This window comes from Gallinula chloropus (genome assembly GCF_964237585.1).
Source record: "Gallinula chloropus genome assembly, chromosome: Z".
NCBI classification, from domain to species: Eukaryota; Metazoa; Chordata; class Aves; order Gruiformes; family Rallidae; genus Gallinula; species Gallinula chloropus.
This window is the reverse complement of record NC_140089.1, coordinates 71,243,890-71,267,865: the sequence shown is the minus strand read 5'-3', so window position 1 is coordinate 71,267,865 and position 23,976 is coordinate 71,243,890. Positions and strand designations below refer to the sequence as shown.

Sequence of the window (23,976 nt, the reverse complement as noted above, 5' to 3'; positions counted from 1 at the left end):
TAAAACAAAATAGCCAAAACCACAACTAAGACAGTGTCTGCTGCCAAGTAGCAATGTCAGGGAGGCTTTTCCTCCCTGTGCTGCTCAGACAGTCTGGAGAAACTGATGTTCTAACCTAGAAACAAAAGTTAAGTGCGTGGAAGCTTTTTGAACATTGTCTTTTCCCACTTCCTTCCTCTCCACAACCATTTCTTGTCTTCTTTTGTACTTCATAGCACAAAGGTCATTTCTGCTCTTCCAAAGCACACATGCATGGCTCGACAGCCTTTGGTTGTAAGTTTTTTTGAGTAACTGTACTGTGGAGCACTGAGCATACAGTTTTTAAATGTTTTGAAATCATAATTAACGAGTGGCTGTTAAGCGGCATGTTATTAATGGCAGAAGCTGCATTTATATAATAAGGGGAGAGAGCCAAACTCCCAGCTGCTATAAATCAATGCGGTTCCACCAGAATTAACAGAGCTACAACCAATTACTCCAGCTGAGGATCTGACATATGCTTCACAGTCTGCTGAACAGAGTATGTAAATAGCAATTCCAGCAGCACTTGGGGAAGGGGGAAGCTGAAAACTTAAACAGCAGCAGAATAAACTGGGTCTTACTTTCATTTCCCTTTTTCTCCTTCCCAAAATCAAGGATTTTTGGGATCCTGTATAATATTTGATAGACTGGAGGCCAAAACCTAGCATTTGGGCTGCTTTGGGTTAGGTAAAAACCTAACTTGTCTTGTCTTGTCATTTTAAATGCACAGTTCTTCCAGATACCATGAGGAAGAAGGAAAAACACTTTGTCAAATCTAACAGAAAGGAAAAAAAAAAAGGAATAAATTTCCCCTGCTCCCTTAAGCTGGTGATCACTGAAACATGGACCATCTTGGGAGAATATTTAGACTTGAACTTCCCTGTATGGGGCAACAGCTGCCTGGAAAACATGCTGCCCTCTGCCCAAAGGGCTTCGTGGGAATAGTATACAGGACAATCAGCTTTATTGCATTCTCGCCCTTCTTCCTAACCCACAATTCCTAAATTTTTACATCACCACACCTCTGTTATGTTTGTTTTCGGAACCCTGCCTCGCCTGTATGCCTCAGCTTGCACACAAAAGATCCCTGGCTGGCCTGCACTCCAGCAGCTTGCCATCTCCACCTACAAAATCCATTCTACACACAGTTTGGCATAGCTACCCCTCTTCTCACACGTACACTTATTCACTTGAGAATGTCAGCTTTGGCATCCATGTGCTGCAGAACAGAAACATTTGAGAGCAAGATAAGAACAGGATAAGGAGGAGAGAGGCTGAAAAACTGGAAATGGAAGTCAAGAGCTAGGTGGATTTTTCTCAGTTCCCCTAACCTTTCCTCCCTCCCCAAAGCATGTCCCATCCTTTTCTCCGAGCCCTCTGCTTGGGAACCCTTGCACAGCCAAAGGCAGAAATGACTGTATGCCGTGTCCTTCACTCACACTATGTCCTTTCTAAGAAAATGTTGATTGTTGAATGGTGAAGAGGGGGTAAAAACAGAGAAGGTCTATTTCTCTGCTTGCCTCTGAGAGGATAGAATAGAAATGCGGGAACAGTTGTTTACTTTCTGTCTTTTTAAATTGATTTTTCCATGTTCTCCTTTGGGGGATTGTTGAGCTTTTAGAAATCATTGGACTTTCACTGGCTTCAGATTGTTTTCCTCTTGCATGCGAAAGGAATGAGGTGATTAGAGAATAACTCTTTAGCAGCTTGGGTGTGACTTGTTCAAAACTGGTTTGATTAGAGTCTTGTGAGAGATTTTTTTCCCCACTTACCCCCTCCATAAACAATGGTTATTAAATTTGTGGCAAGTCAGGAGAGAAATTTGTCAGTGTCCCATGCGTGGCAAATTTGAAAGAGAAAGGCATAAGATTCAGATGCAAAAAGCTAGTTTATGGTATGATTTTTTCAGAAGTACACTTTCCTTTTTCCATCCTCCAAAAAATCCAGAGCACTATAATGATGGTTAAACTGAATATCATGAGTTTAGGAATAAAAGAAGTAAAGGACAAGTGATGATAGAAAAGTGGAGAAGGAAGAAGGGATTAAATGAGAAAGACTGGTAAAAAGTAAGAATAAAATATTTCTCCTGGCTTTGCTCCACATTTTAATGCAACTGCAAGCTTGACTTCTGGCTGGAGCTAAAACATGACAGCAAGATTTTTTTTTTTCATATTTTTTAACTTTTGTAGAGATAATTTTGTTTTAAATGTAAGGGTATGTTTTTAAGTCCTTTACATATGAACAACCTTCTCTGGTAAAAGAATGTAAAAAGAGAAAGCAGAATGCTTAAATATATTCGATTCCAGCCCTCAAGCTACATTGGAATGGCCTTCAGAAATTTTCAGACAGGTTTTATTTCTCCATTAATATATGACCTAGGCAGTTATAGGTGTTTGGCCTGTACTTTACTGTATCTCCGGAGGGACTGTATCAGTGGACTAAGATGACACCCCATGCTAAATCTTATGATCTGTTTTATCTGCAGAAGAGCAGAAGTGTATTAAAGAGGTATTAAAATATTCAGGACTAAGACAGATCATTTTAATAGCTTACAAGTAATTTCTAAATCTCTGGAAGCAAAACAAAATGTAGGTCAATTAATGCAATTTTGCTATGATTCACTTATCTTTAGCAAAATCTCCATATGATAAAATTATCCATTATTCGATAAATCATCCAAGGAATTTCCACTTTTCTTTTATGTTAAGTGCAACAAAAAATATTTCTGATTTTCCTTGGCATTCCATGGTTGAAAATCCTAGCATATCATCATTTCCACATAGTAAATGTTGTTCCTTCCATTTTGTTTATGGGGGGGTTTGTTTGTTTGTTTGAGGTTTTTTTGGTTTGGTATGGTTTGGGGGGCAGGGTTGTTTGGTTTGGTTTGGTGGGTGGGGTTTTTTGGTTTTATTGGTTTTTTCCAAATAGTTTAGCTTAATAATTTATTGGGAAATCCAGGATGTACTTTCCAAATAAGGGGCTGTATTCACTTATAGAACAAGTAATTGCCCTCAGAAAATTTGACCCAAAGTAGAACAGTCCTTCACTTGCCCGTTCTCTCATACAACACTTTTTCACAGGAACTGGTGACAATTAAAAACTAATCCCTTGTGTAACATAAAAGCCAAGGAATGCATGGAATGCTAGGGAAGGGAACATAAGCTTAAGAATACAAAGATGTTCAATAGATTATGGTCAGTAATGCTGGGAAAAATATTAGGTTTTCTGAAATAGAGCAGAATTACATCCTTCTGTGTAGTACTACTGCATTTTCCAGATTTAAATTAAAAGTGAATCAACATAAAAAGCCTGTAGGCGATATTCTCAGAGACTTGATGAGTTTACAAAGTTTGAAAAGTCTTATTATCCCATAAAGGCACATTTGCATCACATAGATGTGTCATTTACAGTTTTCCATTAGATGGAAAGGCTATAAAAGCTCAAAACCATCATTGCTAACTAATAGAATATAATGCTAATTTTTCAAGGCAGATGTGATCCTGTAGGAGACTGGAACATGCAGCCTAGTAGTATTTTATCAGTTTTGGAAAGCTTTTTGTTTACCCTTATTTGTGGAATGGCTCATCTCTGAGGCCATGAAATGTGTAGATGGTGATCAGTGTTTTCAAAGCTAGTGCTAAGGAAGGGTCTCACAGAACAATCGTATCCCATAAGATAACCACATGCCCCCCTTCCTTCCTGGTTTACAAGCTATGCTACACAGTGCAGTTTTCCAGACTCAGATGTTCTTCCCATTCGCTTCCTGAGAAGGAAATGCTCAAAATGTTTACTTGCTGTGATCATGGACAGCGTTTCCTTTCAAATAGGAAATGATACAACTAAATGTCAGCCTGTAATCTTTTTTAGTAAAACAACCACAGCAACATGGGTCTCTAGAATCATGAAAGACTAGCAGATATTTTTCACACTGGCAGCATTCAGTAGTTGATCCTTGGTGCCAATAAAATACTCAAAATTCTTATTTCGGAGCCCGTGAATCCACAGCAGTGGGCCCTGCTCTACGTTAGTCTCTGGGTACACTTCTGCATTGTCCTGGAATATTTAAGGCACTCCTCCTGCTCCAGAAGTCCAAACATAATGAAAAACTCGTGTTTATCACAAATTCATTGCAGTCTTTTCAAATGACTAGCACCATCCTGTTCAGATTATGCTGTATGTCACTTTAGATGCATGCCACAAAGGAGTTGCCTTGGAGGGAACTGATTGCAAATTTCATCTTCAGCTTGGTCTTTAGTCAGTGCCATGTGACTGTTCTGAGCAGTAAGACAGGTTGTGTCCCAGCCAGTTGTGTAAGCACTGTGCAGGGTTAATAGGCTGCTGTCCACAAGAACATGTGACCTCTGTGTGCCCTCAACTGCCTGCAAGAGAATGAAAATATTTTAAAAGGGAGCAACTTCTCGTAACCTTGAATTTGCATCAGTTCTTCCAGATTTGATTGTATTTTCAAAGGATACTGAAATTAAGCAGGATAGTTATTGCTACCACATACCATTATAATTATAGTCCCATAATAATGTTACAAGCTTTTCATAAGGATCATGATATTTATATTTATCCAAGTCTAATCTTTCTACTACCAGGAAACACTGCACAGAATTTGAGAGGCTATGAAAGTACCTGAAAAACTACCTATAAAGCACTTGCAAAGTACATACTGAGCCACTTCTAAAATAATATGATGGCATAAACATCCCAGAGGTCTTACTGATCTTCAGTACCTAAATGTTAGAGTGCTTTTAATAATAGATGAGTGAGACATAAATGCCATGTAATACTGCATTATCCTAAATAACACCTATAAATTGCCATGTGTAACATAAAATTGAAATATGCTAATGGAATATTGTGTGGATTCCTCCCAGTAAAAGCTGTCAGGAGCCTGCCAAAACATTAACACTGACAGAGATAAATGAGAGAATTTAATTAATATTTAAGAATATTGCTTGTGGAGTTTTCTCACACGTGTTTTTGCAGCAGGTTGCCTTGGGCATTTGTGGTTGTGTTCCAATCCCAAGTGCTGATCTTTTGCACAAAGACTTGTCCTGCTGAGGTCATCTAGGGTCTTTCCGTCATCTTTCTTCAGTTCAGAAGCTACCGTTTTATCCATGTTGTCCCTTCTGGCACTTGTGATATGTCTTACTTTGGCTTACCTACTGCTAGGAGAATGGCCATCTCCTGGACTGACCTGGTATCTTCATCAAGATAAGGGTACTAGGGACTTTATCTCACCCTGAGGGTCTAAATTTGTCATTGCAGTGCTGTTTCTAGACTGGATTGAGGAAAAATAAACTATCAGACAGGAATATTATATTTGTATGGAAAAAAGAGATTTGTGAGTGAACCATGGCTTTGGAAAAGTATTTTGAGAAGTTGTGACTGGTGGTTAGGGCATTCATCTGCCTTGGCCTAGGGGAGACCAGAGCTGTGGCACAGATTACAAGTGAGGAAGAGTGAGGAGTTAAGTTTGCTTTTGGTTTTGCTCCCATTTTTAATTTAAAAAATGTAGAAACTCAAAAAAATTTTGAAAGATCAAGTGCCTTCTAGCCAGTTTTGCTCAAATGATTGTAGGTGTTTCATACTGAGGGAAACACACAGAGTTCAATTCTTTTTCTGTCTGTAGGTAGAGGCAGGCATTAACCCCACTACAGGAGACATGAATATTTTCTTTAAGGGTAGCTTATTTTTAACATAAACCTTGCATTTCAGGTTGGAATTGTTCAGTATGGACAGACTGTAGTCCATGAGTTTTTCCTGAATACATACTCAACAACAGAAGATGTGATGGCCGCAGCCACAAGAATACGCCAGCGAGGTGGCACGCAAACTATGACAGCCCTGGGAATAGATACGGCAAGGTAAATAAACAAAATAACATCCTGCATACAGCAGAAATAAACAGATATGGTGACATTCTAATTTTATAAATTAAAAGTATTGTGTGGATCACATCTGACTTCAGTTAAGTGAACAAAATTTAGAAGGATAGATAAAGAGACTGTCTAGCATAGCACCTTGGTAGGGCAGGTATGTCTTGAATAGAGTAAGTAGGGTTGTAGTCCTACACAAAAGGCTGACAACCTTTGATGTCCACATAGAGCAGGTAGGGACTGAGTGTGAAGAGGGATAAAGGGAATTATTTTTTTTTGGAGGAAACAGGCAAAAATTGAACATTTTTATATTAATTTGTCTTCATTCTGAATTTAAGATTATTACAGCATTTAAGGTCACACTTGTCTGAAAGCCCAAAAATTTTAGATATTAAGTCTTTGAAGTTTCTGGATCATTGGGAGATCTGCTGTAGTGATAGCATCATTTAGAAATGCTTCCTTTATGGGGAAAATGAAATCTAACTTCTGTAGAACAGACAGCAAACACAAAATCTCTTAGATGCTTTCAAACCATACAATGTTTTCCTCGTATCTTTTTCTTCTGGTAAGACAACATGAATTAATTCTATAAAAGATTGCATTCACCCTTTTCAAATAACCATTTAGTGAAATATGCAGTAGCTTTCTGATTAATTATTTTATTATCTGACCAAAGGGCTTTTTTTTTGTGATGTCTTAAATCCAATTGAGTTCTTACATAGTCACCAGTAATGTTTTCCCTAGATTGAAGCAGAAGCTTAAGAGAGTCCAAAAAAGTTAATAAAAGCAGAGCCAGCTGATAATTGCCAAATACTCAGAAACCACATGTGATTCAGAGTCTCTGTGCACAGGGACTATCAGCAGAAACTTCCTCTGTTCTTGCATTCTTCCTATCCATCCATTTTTGGCCGTCGTCAGTGGTAGATCTTTGCTTTCACTCATGTGGCCAGACTTAGAGTTCTGTGGGTTTTTTCTAAGAAGAGGAAGTTCGCTTCCTTCCTTTTCCTCCAGAGTCCTGATCCAGCCTTCTTCCCTTCCACAGCCCTATTCCAGCCTTGCCTTTTCTGGTCCCTTCCAGAGCCTGGGTGAGCAGCTGCCCAAAGCCTCGGTGCCCGTTTGCCCTTCTGCAGCTGTAGAATTGAACCAGTCACCCTCACCTGCCTCCTCTCACCTATAACCTACTTCTGCCACATTCCCAACACCCAGTCTTACTGGTGGTGTGCCTAGGTGTGCTGGTAGCTTAAGTAAATACTTTAAGCACTTGAAGTGCTAACGTAGGGTCAAAATACATTGGAGTTTTGTACCCCCAAAAGCTGTTGTAAGGTGCCAGAAGTTTATTTGGAGAGAGGAAGAATTTTCCACTATCCAGCATTGTATTTTCTGCTGTTTCTCTCAAATGAGAGAATAGTGGATGAGTGCTTATGAAACTGTCTGTGAACTCTCATGTACGTTCCAATTGTTTGTAGTTGTTCATGATTAATATTAATCTCCTTTCCCTGCTTCTTAGTTAATAGAAAATCTTTTTAGTTTATGGTTGACTATGCAAATACAATTCATGTGCTAAATGCTGAGATTGCCTTTCTCCAAACGCTTTATGCTTGCTTTAGGAAAGAGGCTTTTACCGAGGCTCATGGTGCGCGAAGAGGAGTACAAAAAGTAATGGTTATTGTGACTGATGGGGAATCACATGACAACTACAGATTAAAAGAAGTGATTGATAATTGTGAAGGTGAAAACATTCAGAGATTTGCTATTGCGGTAAGTGAAATTTAATGGGAAAATTCAGAGTCTTAAAAGCATGTTTCATCTTCCAAATGTAATTTCTGTTTAAAAGTTCATTTCACAGAATCTTTATGGAAATATAATCATTTAAGAGAGGAAAAAAAGAAAGAAGAAAAAAAAACATTAAAAATTTGCTTTCTGATTTTATAGCACATAAGAAAAAGCAATCTATCTGTCGTCCTAGTGATGACAGGTGTGTGTGCATGTGAAGAAGAAGGAGAAAGGGGTAGTCTAAAATCAAATCCTTTTTGTTAAAAGCAACACTGAACAAAGTGGATTTCTTCTGATCTTCTAAACAATTTCTATAGACACATTACCTACTTTTCAAAAAAAAAAAAAGAAAGATAAAAGAAATGGAAACCATCAACAGAAACCATTATTATTATGGCTATTCCTGTTCTGGCATTCTAAAGTTATCATTTTCATGTTAAGCAAACAATAGTAGAATGAGAGGCTAAATCTGATGGAGGTTGGCCCATCTAGCATCAGTGATAGATTTGGTGTGAAATCTCCCATGTATTTGTGTATTCTATACTCAAATTATGTTTTCTCTTGCTAATTTTGAAGGTACATCAGCTTGTTGCTTTTCTGTTCCTAACTTTCTTTGTCTTGATACAATGAGGTGATATGGAACTATGCAACTTCAAGAAAGATGGTATCTTCAGTTTAAAGATAGACATAAAAATTAATTTTTCAGTGTTTTCCTTCATAAAGCTAGAGATAATTTAAGAAAAAGACATCCCTGAAGCCACAATAATTCTTAGTGATAAAATCCCTGTCTAGAACAAAATTTTGAATTGCTCCATTTTCAGGAATGCTAGAACATAGGAGTTTGTTTTTTATTTCCCTCACAAAGAAAAGTAAGTGTATGGAGTACTTTTTTCTATTAAATATACTTGTTGGTCTGGGAATTGAGTAGTTGTCTTCTGATGCATTTTTACAGTAACGGTGTTAAAACTGCAAATCAATTCTAAAGTTTTGTACTTTGATGGAATTGCTAATAGTGAATGCAAGTGTTGATTTATATGTATTTACAAGCCAAATTTGCACCAAAAAAAAAAAAAGCCCAAACATTATTTCATGCCTAGTCAACTTGTCAGTAATTGCTCACATACCATGTTTTTAGGAGAACTGATGGTACCTATGCTGAAGTCAGTGCAATTCTGTATTCTGGTTTGAGCGGTGTTGTGGTGTTTTTTCCCTAAATTAAGGTCTACTTCAATAAATCACAGAGTAGATCATTAGAATTTTATGAAGAAGGATAAAAAAAAAAGCATAGCTGCAGATAGTGGACATTACACCACACCATTTATTTGTTATTCTTGATATTTTTAGAAAAACAACAGATTTCCCATACAATTCTGTTCTCATTGGAAAAGAGTGGTTTCAAATAAATTTGGTGGGAGGTGTTAATAGAGAAAATTAAGGTTAGGTATTATTTCCCAATATTCTTTGACAACTTGCCTCAAAGGTATCTTTTAAAACAGATTCTAAAATGTATCCTTGACACTTTTTTTTTCTTTTTTTCTCTTTAGATTCTTGGCAGCTACAGCAGAGGAAATTTAAGTACTGAGAAATTTGTAGAGGAAATAAAATCAATTGCCAGTAAGCCTACTGAAAAGCATTTCTTCAATGTCTCAGATGAGTTAGCTCTTGTAACTATTGTTGAAGCACTTGGAGAGAGAATATTTGCCCTGGAAGGTATAACATTATTTAAAATTTTACATTGTGCTTGTTTTACAACTGAAACAAAAAAAAAATCACCTGGTTTTATCTTCCTTTGCAATATTTCTGCTGCATAAAATGTATTATGCAGGTATTTTGTTTATTCAGATTATAAAATATTTTACAATAGATACCAAAAACATAGATAATGAAGTGAGGTATATTCAGATGGGTTGCAGCCTATGGAAACAATAGCCTAAAGGGGTAAGTAAGAATTACTGTTTTAGCTGGGGTAAACAGGATGTTACATTCACTTAGGTATGAAACATCACTAGACAAAATCCTGATTACCCCATGATCATGTGTTCATCTGCCTATATCTTTAGGTTCTCCTTTTTGTTGGTTGTTGAATACAGCATATTACTTTGCTATGCGTGTTAACATGGACTTGGTGCAAGAGTTGACAAGATATATGTTTCCTTTGGATGTTAACGATACTAAGATTTTAGCACGGAAAAGTCATTCTCTTGTAATGTCTTCTTACATTCTCAATCCAAATTAGGCAACGCTATCCAAATCTCTGTGCGTTTCAAGCACACTAGTGGTAACAGAAGACGGAGTTTATTAGTTATAAACTGTACCAGAGAATTCTGAAAAGATTTATGTCATACAAAGAAAACATCCGTTTTTCGACTTTTTTTTTTCCAACATCTCAGCTTTCCAAGTAAAGGAATAGTGCAGTTTACAGCTGGAACAACAGATAATGTTGACTCAGAAGACAAGAAGTAGTACAAATATGTGAGAGTATTTTAAAGTTTTTTTAAATTGGAACTGTATTTCTTAGACATATTTAGGTTGGTTGCGTTTTAGTGTATCATTTGGCTTGATCAAATATTACTATTTTCAGCTGATAATTGCTAAGTGTTTTTCCAAGTGTATATGTTCTTACCTTTTGACTTTGTGGAAAATTTCACTTTTGGAACACATTAATTTGGGGAGACTATAATCTCTCTAAAGCCCAAAGTTTTGCCTATTTAAGCTTACTGAGTACTTTGAAGTTCATTGAATAGGAGACTCTTGTTGAGTCCCAGTTTGCTAGGAAGAATACACTTTCAGTGGAAAAAACAGTTGCTCAAACAGAAATTGAAAAATTAGTCCTCAGTTTGTGCTTTGTACTTCTAGAAAAGTGAGAAAAATAGTTGTCTCTTATTAGTAGAATAAAATTTAATGAATATAGAATAAAAAGTTAACTACCTGCTGGTCATGACAACAAAAAAGGGGTGTAAGACCTAACACAACTGAGTTTGAGGACATCAGTATACTCAAATTCAAGATTTCAACCATTTGAACAACCTGATGCCACTGGAAGCAATGGTCTTACTTTGTTGCTCTCAACCTTGTCCCTTTTAGCAATCAGTGCTGGCTTGAATCCATGCTGTAGGGGAATGCTTTGTATCATAAGCTCTAACCATTCCATTGACTTTATTAATTCATTCCTGTAATCATAAGTTACAAAACATTCAAACATTAAACAAGGTCTGTAGCTTAATAAAATATTTTTTTAAATGTAGTTATGATGATGCTGATGAAACTGTTTAATTATATTGTATAAATATTACATGTTCGTATGATAGTCAGGTTTGAGATGACTAATTGTCATTATCATGGCCTTCAGTGTTTTGGTAGTTTAAACATATTTTACCTCTTAAATATCAACAAGTTCTGCAGTACTCCCTAAATTCAGCTTTAACTTTCTGCAAAAGATGCAGTAACAAGTATGTACTTCTTGAATATTATTACTTCTAATTTAGCATAAACCCATTAAAATATGTTAGGATATTTTTGCCTTGATATATTTTCAATTTTTATTTTGTATGGACATGGCTGAATTACAGAAAACATAACTTTGAAACAAAAAAATATAGAAAACTATTTTCACCCACACCATAACAACCCCATGCAGCGCTACAGACCTGGGGGAGACTGGCTGGAGAGCTGTCAGGCAGAGAAGGACCTGGGGGTGTTGGTTCACTCCACACTGAATATGAGTCAGCAGTGTGCCCAAGTGGCCAAGAAGGCCAATGGCATCCTGGCTTGTATCAAAAACAGTGTGGCCAGTAGGTCTAGGGAGGTGATTGTGCCCCTGTACTCAGCATTGGTGAGGCCACACTTTGATTACTGTGTGCAGTTCTGGACTCCTCACCATAAGAAGGACATTGAGGTCCTCGAGTGAGTCCCGAGAAAGGCAGTCAGGCTGGTGAAGGGGCTGGAGGGCAAATCATATGAGGACTGGCTGAGGGAGCTGGGGATGTTTAGCCTGGAGAAGAGGAGGCTGAGGGGAGACCTTATCACCACCTACAACTACCTGAAGGGAGGTTGTAGAGTGGTGGGCGATGGTCTCTTCAGCCAGGTGCCAGGAGATAGGACAAGGGGAAATGGCATGAAGCTGTGCCAGGGCAGGTTTAGATTGGACATTAGAAAAAGATTTTTTACTGAAAGAGTTGTCAGGGCCTGGAACAGGCTGCCCAGGGAGGTGGTTGAGTCATCTTCCCTGGATGTGTTCAAAAAAAGGGTAGATGAGGTACTTAGGGATATGGTTTAACTTAGGATGTGAACGGTTGGACTTGATGATCTTAAAGGTCTTTTCCAACCTTGTGATTCTGTGATCTGTGATAAAAGCCAAGCTAGATAATTTCACCATACCCAAAAGGCTTCTTGATTTCCAGATTTTCAGTAGGAGCTCAGAGATGTGCTAAGATTTCTAAACAAGACACCAATGATATGAAACAAGAAGTGTCACCTCCTCCACCTGTGAAAGTCCCAGAAATAACATATTCTGGCTGCAAGGGAATCAGAACAGAAACTGAGGGATCTTAGCTTTTTGTCAAAACCTAGCAAAGTTGAATTTCTCCATTGGGTTGGTAGAGATGGAGCTAGAAGGTGCTGACTAAACCAGTTTCTGTTGATTCTTCAGTCATAGTTTCCTGTTCCATCCCAAAGCATTTCAGTAGTTATACCAGATTTGCAACTGTGTCCATGTATGCATTTTTGTGGTGGGGGAGAAAAGCAGATTAATTCTGTCCCACCCAGCTTTCTGGTGACAATCCAGTTTATGGATGTGTGCAGTGTGGAAAAGATTAATTAACCCCATACAGTATAGCTGATCCAACTTCTGTTACAGGAACCTTAATTCTTGAAATTCTGTATCTGAATCTGTTAAAATTCTCGATCTAAATGGCCTCTTTGCTAGTATAGTAGTATACCTGATTTTTCTTTTTCTTGGATTTTTCTTGTTTTCTTTTTGGTCTTGGCCTTTAAAAATGCAAAGGAAAAATTGAGAGAGATTTGGAAAATCAAATCCAACAAAAACCCATACTTGACAGCCAGTGGATATTTACACATAATCTTTTTCATATGTGTCTGTGTCTCATGGCAGGGACTTCTGATTTTAACAGCAATTTTATGTTTTATCCAACCCGTAGGCAGGCACAAAATATCCTTTGTACGATGCTTGGCAGTTTGAAACTCAATGGAAATTTGGACTGAGGGTTGTTATCTAAGCATCATTCATAGCTGCACATATTAACAGTACGAGCATTGTCTTCTGCCTCAGACTCTGAGAGTCCTGTCTTTCTCAACTCATTAAGGAGCATCCTTTACTGCTTAAAAATACAATCAGCAAATGTGAAACTTAAGAGTTTTATGCTTAAAAAGGTCTTTTTCAGATGTAGCAAAGCAGCTACATCTTGTGAAACATTATTGCTTTTGTTTTTGTGTCAAACATTTGAGATCATGTCTCCTTACTGTGACTGGCTATAAATCCCGACAATAAGCAAAGACATCATGTCCCAGGGAGCAACTTCTGTGGTTTAGTTGCTGAGTATCAAAAGTTCAGTATTATTTAATAGTCCAGATGCCTGAAATTCATGCAGCCATAACTTGCTGTGCCTCAGTTTCATTCACACAGTTGGAGGTTTGCCTCAGCACTCAGCAAATTGTGAACTCTTCCTGGGCAAGAACCAGAGCAGATTTCATAGTTCCCCCTACTGCTCATTCCCCTATCCTGCTGTCAAGGAAAAATCAATATGCAGACTACCGTTGCCTTGCCTGTGGTGCTTAAGATAGCAAAACAGTCCTTGAGTATTGCTTTTGAGTACAGGAAAAGGTAGACCTTGCTCTTCCCTGGTGATATTCCAAGTGTACCTGGGAGCAAAGTTTAATAACTAGCATATGCCTACCTGACAAGGTACTTAAACTAGTGCTAAATCACCTGTTACCTTTTTTATTCAAAGTCACTTAAGAATAACAGGAAAGTTTTCATGTTACTTTTTGGGCAGAATTATAGTATCCAAGCCCTTCCTGGAGGCTTATGAATCTTGGACAGTTGAAATTTTCCTATGTTGTTTTTTGCAAAGGTTCATACAAACATCAAGTGTTTTTCATTTAAAGTTCTACCAGCTGCCTATTAATTTTTAGTTGCTTGAGTACAAGGCCAGGGTTACATGGCTGGTGTTTTATTGTTCACTTAGCTCAAGTGGAAAATGGCTTAACCATATTAATCAAACATTCCAAACATATTTACCATTAGCCTGAGGTCAAATCTGGTCAGTTTTAGCCCAGAAATACTTCTTGGACAAGTTCTGAGACACAATCTTAAAATGGAAACTCTCATACTTAATGGTAGTACTTAGCCAGATCTTAATTTCTGTATTTAATATAAAAATCTATGGCAAACTATGTTCACTGGAAATTCTAGCTAATCTTGCGATCATATCATGTGAGCGTTATTATTACACTACTCAGATACTTTTTCAGATTGAAACTAATTTGGTTTTGGAACCTTTTTTTTCTGTTTAATAGCAACAACAGACCAGCAGGCAGCCTCATTTGAAATGGAAATGTCTCAAGCTGGTTTCAGTGCTCATTATTCTCAGGTAAACAAACTGTTTGAAAATAGTTCTCTTACAAAGTACATTTTTGTTGGTGATGGCATGAATATGGAATGAGTATTTCAGAATTCTTTGCAAAGTCTTATTTACTGTTAGAAATTTCCTATAAACCAGTTGGGGTTTTGTAAAAATTTATGTAAAGATTGATTATAAATGCTGAAAGCTTAAGAGGAAAAGTACCTTCTTCACATGAAGCCTAAATTTAATGCCCTATTAGAACTTTCTATCAGGAGAATAGTCTGCAATATGTTAAGACAGACAGAGTAAGATTTTATACCAGGGTCTATAATGACAGGACAAGGGGCAACATTTCTAAACTTGAATAGGATAGATTTAGATTTGTCATTAGGAAGAAATTCTTCACTCTGAGGCTGCCGAGAGAAGCTGTGGCTGCCCCTTCCCTGGCAGTGTTCAAAGCCAGGCTGGATGGGGCTTTGGGCACTCTGGTATAGTGGAGAGTGTCCCTGCCCATGGCAGAGGGTTGGAACTGGATGGGCTTTGAGGTCCCTTCCAACCCAAACCGTTCTGTGCTTCTGTAAACTATAAACCTGTTCTCTATATGATGCGTAAATTGATATTGCATTGGTGAAATGCAGACAAAAGATATATGAAAAGGATAATTATGTCATGTATATGATCTGTAATATTAGAATCAGAACATGTTCTTTGTTCTCCTGGCACATTGAGCATTTCTTACACTGGGATGCAAAAATCCCAGGAGTTTGTGTCAGCAGATAATCACTCCCTATGTATTTTATTTACTCTTGAAAAATCAAAACGTATCCATTGTGATGAAACTTATCCATTAATGCACACAAATGAAATTCAAATGTAACGTGAGATCAGAAGAACTGTGAAGAGTTAAGTTTTAAAGATACAAAGAAGTAGTGACCATGGAAAAGAACACAATAACTCAACTGAACAAACAAGCAAACCAAGATAAACTGCCATGCATAGAAAAACCTGCAATATAGCTTTGTATAGAGCTCAGCATGTCACCAGTAAAAAAGATAATAAAATACCTTCAGTACGATTTAACATAAATACCTTGTTGCAGAAGTAATCTACATTCATTTTTACTCTCTGCACTACATTACACCTGATTCTTCAGATGGTGTATCCTGCTTTAGAAGCAAGTACTATCCTGATAGGATGATTTTTTAAGACTATCTGGTAGAGCATGTTCTTGAAGATCACAAACAGCTGACTGGCTACCACCAGAAGCTCACTTCAGAAGTGGATCTTCAGTCCTTGATGCATGGACAGATGCAGGGTCTCTGCTGCCTATCTTACACAGAAAGTTCCATTCATGCCTTTAAGCAGGACAGGTCAGCAAACAACTTCTCATTGACAGAAGGCTCTTGCGCGATATACAAGATTCACAGAATCAAGAGAGTAAAGTTCAAGTTTCTGAAAGTTTGTTTGGAGAATGCATTTAAGTGTTGTATTCTCTGATGAGCTTTGCTGAATTTCAGCTCTTTTTTGGCTTGAAATGGTGGGCTGAAGTTGTAGCAGCTGTGTTTCATTACACTGCTTTCCTCAATGGCCGTTTTTCCTTCTTTGGTTTGTTTTGGTGGGTTTTTTTGTTTCTTAAGTTGGGTGCATTTGTAACAAAAAATGAGAGACTCGCTATGATTGTAGGGGTCATACTATAAAAGAGCTAAATATGCAACTATACGGGAAGCATTACCCAAACGTGCGCATCGTGATCAATGAACGTCTAAAGATGGTTCACATGGAGAACAAGCTTTTTGTTTTTCTCTGCATAAGGACTGGATCATGCTTGGAGCAGTTGGAGCATATGACTGGAATGGCACAGTGCTCATGGTGAAGGACAGTGGTATTTCAATGCCAACTAATGGCACTTTTCGTGACAGGCGTTCAGAAAAAAATGAACCCCTTGCAGCCTATCTAGGTAAGAGAAATAGCCCAACAAAGACTATTTTACAGAGTATTATCTTATATTCTAGCTGCCTGGAAAAATGCATAATGTGTGTAAATATCTACTGTATGATTTTCATGTTCTTTTTATTAAAAAAACACAATAAAATCCTAGTCCAAACATTTACAGACCTAATACAGATATCTAATATCTTCAGAGAGTTTACAGATTTCGCTAGTATTCTTATGAAGCTTTTCTGTCTTGATAAATAAGAAGTTTTATACAATACTTAGTCTAAATCTTTTCTTAAAATTAAGCTGATTTCTGACAGTCAATGGACAAGAACAACTGTTTACCACAATCTTTCTAATAATAATGTTTTATGTTTTGGCTGGCCATGGTTCTCCCCTCAGCCTTCTAATCAGTGGCCTTGCTCTCTCCTCTAGTTCTTGCATTCTACACCTCATAGTTCTGTTATCTTATCTAAGCCATGTTTTCACTGGTGAAGAGTGAATACTAGAATTTATTTTTTTTTCACATTGTTTGCCTTCTTCGCATTAGCTATTTTTATATGTCAGATTTGGTGAAGTAATTTTAAATTTGGATCCATAGTACTTGCAACCCTGCTTCAGTTTTGATTTACTTTTTTTTTCAATTTTTTAAGTCTTCTTTCACCTAAATTATTAAATTGTTGTTAGTATTAAACAGCGCTAGGTTCAGAACACCCCCAGAATCACATTTGGAGGAATCTATGAGTTCAACAGTGAGCCATCAATAACTGCTCTTTAAAAGTAGCTTTCCTACCAGCTGTTGACTTGTTATTTCATCAGTACCACCATATTCTTACACTGTGTGAGAATGGCAATGTGACCATGACTCAGCAGCCTGTGAACACGTTTAATAACACAGTGATGCTCTTGACTTTCAGACTATAGGTAAATTCACACCTAGCTCTTTTAATTAACTCTGCTGTTATTATTTATCATAAGTAGGGGTAAACACCTAGTCATAACATAAGCCTTAAAAGAGTCACAGCAAGTATTTCTGATGCATTCTGTGTGTATTACATCTTTCTTTCTTTCCTGCTTCCTAGGATATACTGTGAGTTCAGCCTTGACACCTGGAGGTGTACTGTACATAGCGGGACAACCACGATACAATCACACCGGCCAAGTTATCATTTATAAAATGGAAGGAAGAGAGGTACAAGTACTTCAGAGGCTAAATGGAGAACAAGTAAGTATGAATTCACTGTTAACATAAGGGAGGAATATGGCATGAGAAACAGAAACATTGATTTCAAACCAGGACTCACTATCAGATGAGGAAATGAAACTGGGAGTTGTAAGCAAGATCAGAGGGAATGGTTAGATAGGTGCTCTGGTATAGTAAATAATGGAAAGCTGACTCTACATTAGTCAGAGGCCCTTGGAAATGCTCTGATTGAGGCTTAAAACTTCACCAGTGTCAAGCTGTGGTAGCTACCCCTGTACTTGCAATTTGCTGAGTGGAAGGGGTACGTTGCTGGCAGGAAATGGGTGCAACGAGCAGCGTTCTGTGTGACAGCATCAGCTAGATCACTGTGAAATATCAAATAGCTACTTGTTATATCTGTCTGAGAGCTGTTCCTGCAGGGAAAAAAAACAACATATAATTACATAATTGAAGACGGTGGTAGTATAATATTATGCAGATTAGGGTTGAAAGACCTGCCTACTCAGGTCTCCCCGGACTGCAGGATAATTCTTTCAGGATAATTTTCACTCAGCTAATCAAACAATCCTTTTAGAGTCAATGAAAGAGGTTTGAGCGTTCTGGCCTACTAGAAGCATCTTCTATGAAAGGAGATGCATCTTGCATTAGAAGGGACTGCTTCTCATGTTGTGTGTAAAGGAAATACAGCATGCCTAGTACCTGGCTTAGCTGTAAAGCAAATGCAGTCAGATAAATCCCTCACCTTCTACCCAGTCAATGAAGGATCTAGCTCTTTGTATAGATCTTGTTCCTCCACTTTTAATGGCAACTTAGGAATTTTGTACACTGCACTGTGTTGTCCCAGAGCTTTTACCCACAATCCTACCTTTTTCTACTGCAAGCCCAAGACCACTATTTCTGCTACTTCTATGTATGATGGTTGAGATTGAAAAGAAAACTAGCTTCACCAAGAAATTTCTATTCAAATGGTATCTTAGGACATCCTACTCCCTCTTGCAGATAGACAGCACCATTTGCACCTTTCAGATTCAAGAAAGTTGAATGGCGAATGGATCAATCTTAAAAAAAAACAAACCACAACAAAAAACCTGACAACAAACCCTAAAACAGAAAACAAGCTTCAAAGGCAAACAGACCAAAAAGATCATCTTGACAGCACAAAAAATTTCTGCCTCATGGTTAACATTTGGTTAAGCAACCATAAATCAGGTCTCTGAAGAGTAAACATTGCAGGTTGTTGCTGATTTCTATCTGATTTACACATTGTATTTTCCTGCAGATTGGGTCATACTTTGGCGGTGTTCTTACCACAATTGACATTGATAGAGACTCCTTTACAGACCTTCTTCTTGTTGGAGCTCCTATGTTTATGGGAACTGAGAAGGAGGAGCAAGGCAAAGTATATGTTTATGGTCTGAACAAGGTAAGGATGTTGATTATTGACCAGATACAGACATGTTCCTTATTGTCTTCATATCCTTATTGTAAAGAAATATGATAATTTGATCTGGGGAAGATGACCTGTTTAAAAAAAGAGAAGTGTGGTTTTGACAATGAGGGAACAGTAGGGCTTATTCTTTCTAAAAATGTGTGCTCCAGTATCCTTGTGACTTGCTTACCAACCTAGAACTAAATTCCATACATCCAACTGCTTTTAACCGTGTCACAACTAGAGTGAGATATATACCAGCTACGTCTCAGCTTATTAACCTGATGTCTCTCTTTCCAATGTCTATGCATACTTTTTCTTTTTTCCTTCTTTTAGTCTAGTGCCATTATGTTTGTTATAACAGTTACTGAATTATATTCTAGCAATGATGACAAAATACTATTGCAAGAAAAGGACCTGAAGAGACTGGATGCATTTAACAAGGAATTCTTCCAGTTTCTACGTAAGGGTTGCTAACAACAAATTTCTGGTGAATAGGTTTGGCAAGAAAACAAGAATTCCATGTCCTCTAGTAATGTGAGGGTTTGAAATTTGTTTTTCCTGTGTTTCCTTTTATGCATTTCCAAATAAAGGAGATGCATCAACTGCTTGCTCCTGCTAATCTCTAACATGGAACTCATGGGACCAATGTCTTGGAAAGATTGGTTACATACCATACTGTAGACATAGTTTTGGTCTAGGATACACACTATACCCAAAGTATGTATACGTTAGGCCATGGAATATGTGCCTACTGAGGACAGAACTCATTCTATATAAGAGAAATGCTGTCTTTTGTTCTGAAATACGAGTATTGGCATCTGTGTTTCATCAGAAACTTGGTTTATTTCTCAGATTAAGAGAATGCTTTTAGAAGAACTCTACATTATCTTAAGAATGAGGTGGTTTACTTACAATAACATCCAAATATTGTTATGACACTACACTTTCCCATTAACCTCTAACTTCAAGAAATACATGCAAAAGCAACTAGATGCAGAAAGAGAGGGAAAGAGAATGTCTTTCACACCCACTGCTCATAAAGAATGTTTCAATTATAGTAACAGAATCAAGGTTTCTACCCCACACTCAGTCACTAGGAATAGGATGTAATTGTTTCATTTAATTCATCAGTCTTCTGGACAGGAGCTCTTAAAAGCCTGCTCTACTAAAATGTTGATGGAACGCCACAAACTCTAAATCTGTTCTTTCACAGACAAAGTTTGAATATCAGATGAGCCTTGAACCTGTAAAGCAAACATGCTGTTCGCCACTAAAACAGGACACCTGCAAAGTTCTTAAGAATGAGCCTTGCGGTGCACGCTTTGGGACTGCAATTGCTGCGGTGAAGGATCTCAACCTCGATGGGTATAATGACATTGTAATAGGTTCTCCCTTAGAGGATGATCATCGGGGAGCTGTTTATATTTATCATGGCCGTGGCAACACAATCAGTAAAAAATATTCACAGGTATGAAGTAAAACTTTACAGCTTGGCAGCCACTCTAAGTATATGTAGAACAAATCCTGTTTTCCCATATCTTTCCAACATAGAATCAAATTGTGACTTCACCTGTCATGACAGGTTCTTTTTTAAAATGCCCTACACTTTTAAACTCGGTCTGATTTAGCTGAATTGACTCTAATAATGTTAAAAAGTGTATTTGCATGTTTTTATTAGAAGCCTTTTGAAATATTCTGTAGAGCCAGAAAAGTAGATTTCTGAAAATTTATAGTGGTTCATCACCATGGTAACCATTTTAGTAGTATTGTAATGAAAATTCAATATATTTAAAGACTCTAAAAGCCATTTAACTGCCAAAAAATGTGTCTTGAGTGTTCTGATAAAATCCTTCAATATGCGCTGCATAAACCTCTTAATGCTTTTCACAGCGTATTGCATCAGGTGGAGATGGGGAAACGGTGAAATTTTTTGGTCAGTCTGTGCACGGAGAAATGGATTTAAATGACGACGGTCTCATTGATGTCACCATTGGAGGCCTTGGTGGGGCTGCCCTCTTCTGGTATGGATACTCACAGCAGCTGTCAGGCCAGAAAATGACCATTTCTCTTGGAATGTTGATGTAACTTGGACTGTTGTGAGGATACTAGTTTCATTTTATGCTTTGACATTGGCTGTGAATCCTCATTTTTTGATGTCTCTCCAGAGGAATAAGTATAAAACTTGATGGATAACTGCAATAAATATAGGAATGCTTTAGAAACTTAGCCTAATATGAAGATCTTGTCCTCCTAGACCATATTCAAGACAGAAACTGATTCCATTTGCACATTATCTTACTAGAAATATTAAGGACAAGTTAAAATGTAAAGAGATCAGGGAAGCTCAACTAATGAGAAAGCTCTACTTTGACTCCCTACAGAAAATCTTGGAAAAAATAACATTCTGGTTAGCTGTAAATTTATTTTCTCTACAAAATACTGTGATTCAAACAGCGTAAGGAACAATACACGTTTTAAGGGAGAAGAGAAAAATACAAGTAAGAGAAATAAACAAGCTAGCAGGTAAACCCTTGTTCCTGAAGAACAGCTAAAACCATTTCTGTTTCACTGGTAAGGGAATGGCTAAGCCAGCTCCTTGCTTTCCCTGTCCTGCTGTTCCACCTCACTTACCTTCTAGGTGATTATATTTGTCAGGTCTTGCTACCATCCTCAAGCTGCCAGCTTCTCCTCACCTTCATCAGGCAGTTTGTCATTCTATAAATTCCATGTGTGAACACAATGAGATGCTTCTTCATCTGCCTGGTTCAGATCACAAATCTGGGTATTTTGCCAGCACAATTTCCTGCTGGTTTGGTACACCGACATACTCCATGTTGAGGCCAAATGGGAACTGAGACAGAAGAAAGGGAGAGGCAGGAATGCACTGCAGGGACAGGGGCAAAGAGGAGTTAAAATGAAGGGCATTGATAGTGAATCTCATCCTGTTTATCTAGCCACAACTAAGAGATGGCATACTGTCTTCCAGCTTCTGTGCATGTTCATCTGTGCACACCTGCGGGATTGGGTCAGGGACATAGTCCCTTTTAAATTGGGGTTGGCTGTGTAGAGTTCCTTAAATGCTTTTGAAAATATTTCCTTTCATCTGGTATCTGTTTCAAAACAAGTACAGCACTGTGAAGAAACCCTATGACCATTATCTCTTGTAAAATTTTTTTACTTATACATAGTATGAGTAAACTATGTATGAGTAAACTATACAACAGAATGTAGTGTCAATTATTTGTGTAGACCATCACATATTTTAATGTTGAATGCTGCACATGTTGTTCATTCTTAAGTTAAAAAAAGTTGCTGCTATTTTTTTCAAGGTGCTTTCTCTCTTTGTGTTTTTGTTAAGGTCTCGTGATGTGGCTGAAGTAAATGTCTCCATGCAATTTACACCCAAAAGCATCAATATCCAACAACAAAATTGTCAAATAAATAAAAAAACAATATGCATAAATGCCACAATTTGTTTTAAGACCAGACTAAAGTCAAAGGACGATATATTTGAATCCAGTAAGTAGATAAGGACTAAGTAATGGAATCTTTATGCTGTAAAACTACTATGCATTTGTTTCTCCAGAAATAGAATGCAGCTTTTCCAAATTCACTATTCAAAGTGTATTTAAGATACTGGATGGAAAGAAAGAATGTGTAGAGGCAAATTGGTTCATAATATTGACCTCAACTTCCTTTGCAGGTATGCAGTATTGGATTACTCTTGACTCACAAAGACAGATATCTCGAAGCTTGTTCACAGAAAATGATGAGAGGAAAATGCAAAAAAATATAACTATCAAAGGGTCAGAATGTATTAAACATAACTTCTACATGTTGGCAAGTAAATCATTTAAAGTGTTTTTCTCATGTCGACATTTTAATAACCCAAATGTATTCTGTTAATTGTATATTGGACAACTAAACTGGCATCCAATATTACTCTTAAGAAGTGTACATAAAATTTGTTTACTGCTTAGGATTTATATATTTGTATATAGATAAAAACTATTTACTTGCATGTACAGTTTATTCACCTTTGTCTCTTTGTTTGTCTCAAGAAAGAGAGCAACACACATAGTGGAACCAAGCAGCTAGCATGGTTAGTAGTTTAGGTGCATTCAAAACAGCGGGAGTATGTGAAGTGGAAGTCTAGTTTGCATATTGGCACAATTCCTCCTTCTAAAATATATTTTAAAAACTTGCAAATTACATTTGGGAGAGAGAAGATTTATTCACTGCAAAACAGAAATGTAATTGGCAACCGTGAGTATGAAATTGCCCAGATTGTGCTGAGTGAATGGAGGTGTATACTCCAAGCTATTCACATTTAAAATGTTTAATGGTTCTACAGTTGTATCATAAGTCAAAACTAATGATGAATTATGCCCAGAATTTTCTTGAATTTGTAATAGATCTTTTAACAGCAGGCCTAATTTTGACTTCACACAAGGTGATAACTGCTGCTGTTCATCTTACTGATCCTCTAAGCACAATTAGAAGGGAAGTCTGCGACTTGACTGTTCTGAGACATGAAGTATATATGCTCGGGCTATCTGACATTTTTATGATGAGCTACAGAAAATCATCAGTAGATATTTATAAGGATTGGCTTGGACATTAAATTTTTCATCATCAATTGCAAGCATTCAAATGCTTCTCTAGAAAGGATGGCGACGATGTGACTGAAAAATATTTTATCTCAGCAGTGTGTGGATTTTTTTTAACCTCCTTAGATATTAAAGTGAATGTCCATAACAGCAATTTTGGTTTATGTTCTAGGATAAGCCTGACTTTCAGGACTCTGTGAAGGTTTTGCTGGAGTTCAATTTTTCTGATCCGGAGAGTGGACCTGTTCTTGATAGCAACTTGCCAAATTCAATATCTGAATATGTAAGTCAGCAAGATTCTGTATTAATAACCAAAGTATTTAAGAACTGAAAGTATTGTCCACAAATAGGCTAAAGAGGGAGGGTCATTGAGGCTGATCAGAAGATGTTTCCTTTAAATGAGTCTTCAGGAGTGAAAAGCTTGATTCAGTGTACTTGGGGACCAGACTTGGGCTTTAAAGCTGTCCAGAGTTAAGTGAAGATAGAAGAGAGTACAAACAATTTTACTGTCAGTTTTTTACATAGATGGAGC

General features: G+C 37.4%; 1 protein-coding gene across 1 annotated transcript in view; it reads left to right on the top strand.

Moving 5' to 3' along the window:
* Positions 1-23,976, top strand: part of ITGA1 (integrin subunit alpha 1) — a gene marked incomplete at its 5' end in the record, with an annotated part of 69,051 nt that overhangs the window by 32,050 nt on the left and 13,025 nt on the right. Inside the window, 12 exons of the mRNA XM_084278660.1 lie at positions 5,749-5,897; positions 7,517-7,667; positions 9,227-9,392; positions 14,217-14,290; positions 16,076-16,220; positions 17,281-17,423; positions 18,682-18,825; positions 20,048-20,302; positions 20,725-20,855; positions 22,193-22,353; positions 22,538-22,674; positions 23,617-23,727. Coding sequence (XP_084134786.1) covers positions 5,749-5,897; positions 7,517-7,667; positions 9,227-9,392; positions 14,217-14,290; positions 16,076-16,220; positions 17,281-17,423; positions 18,682-18,825; positions 20,048-20,302; positions 20,725-20,855; positions 22,193-22,353; positions 22,538-22,674; positions 23,617-23,727 — 1,767 coding nt within the window. The remainder of the gene's footprint in view (positions 1-5,748; positions 5,898-7,516; positions 7,668-9,226; positions 9,393-14,216; positions 14,291-16,075; positions 16,221-17,280; positions 17,424-18,681; positions 18,826-20,047; positions 20,303-20,724; positions 20,856-22,192; positions 22,354-22,537; positions 22,675-23,616; positions 23,728-23,976) is intronic.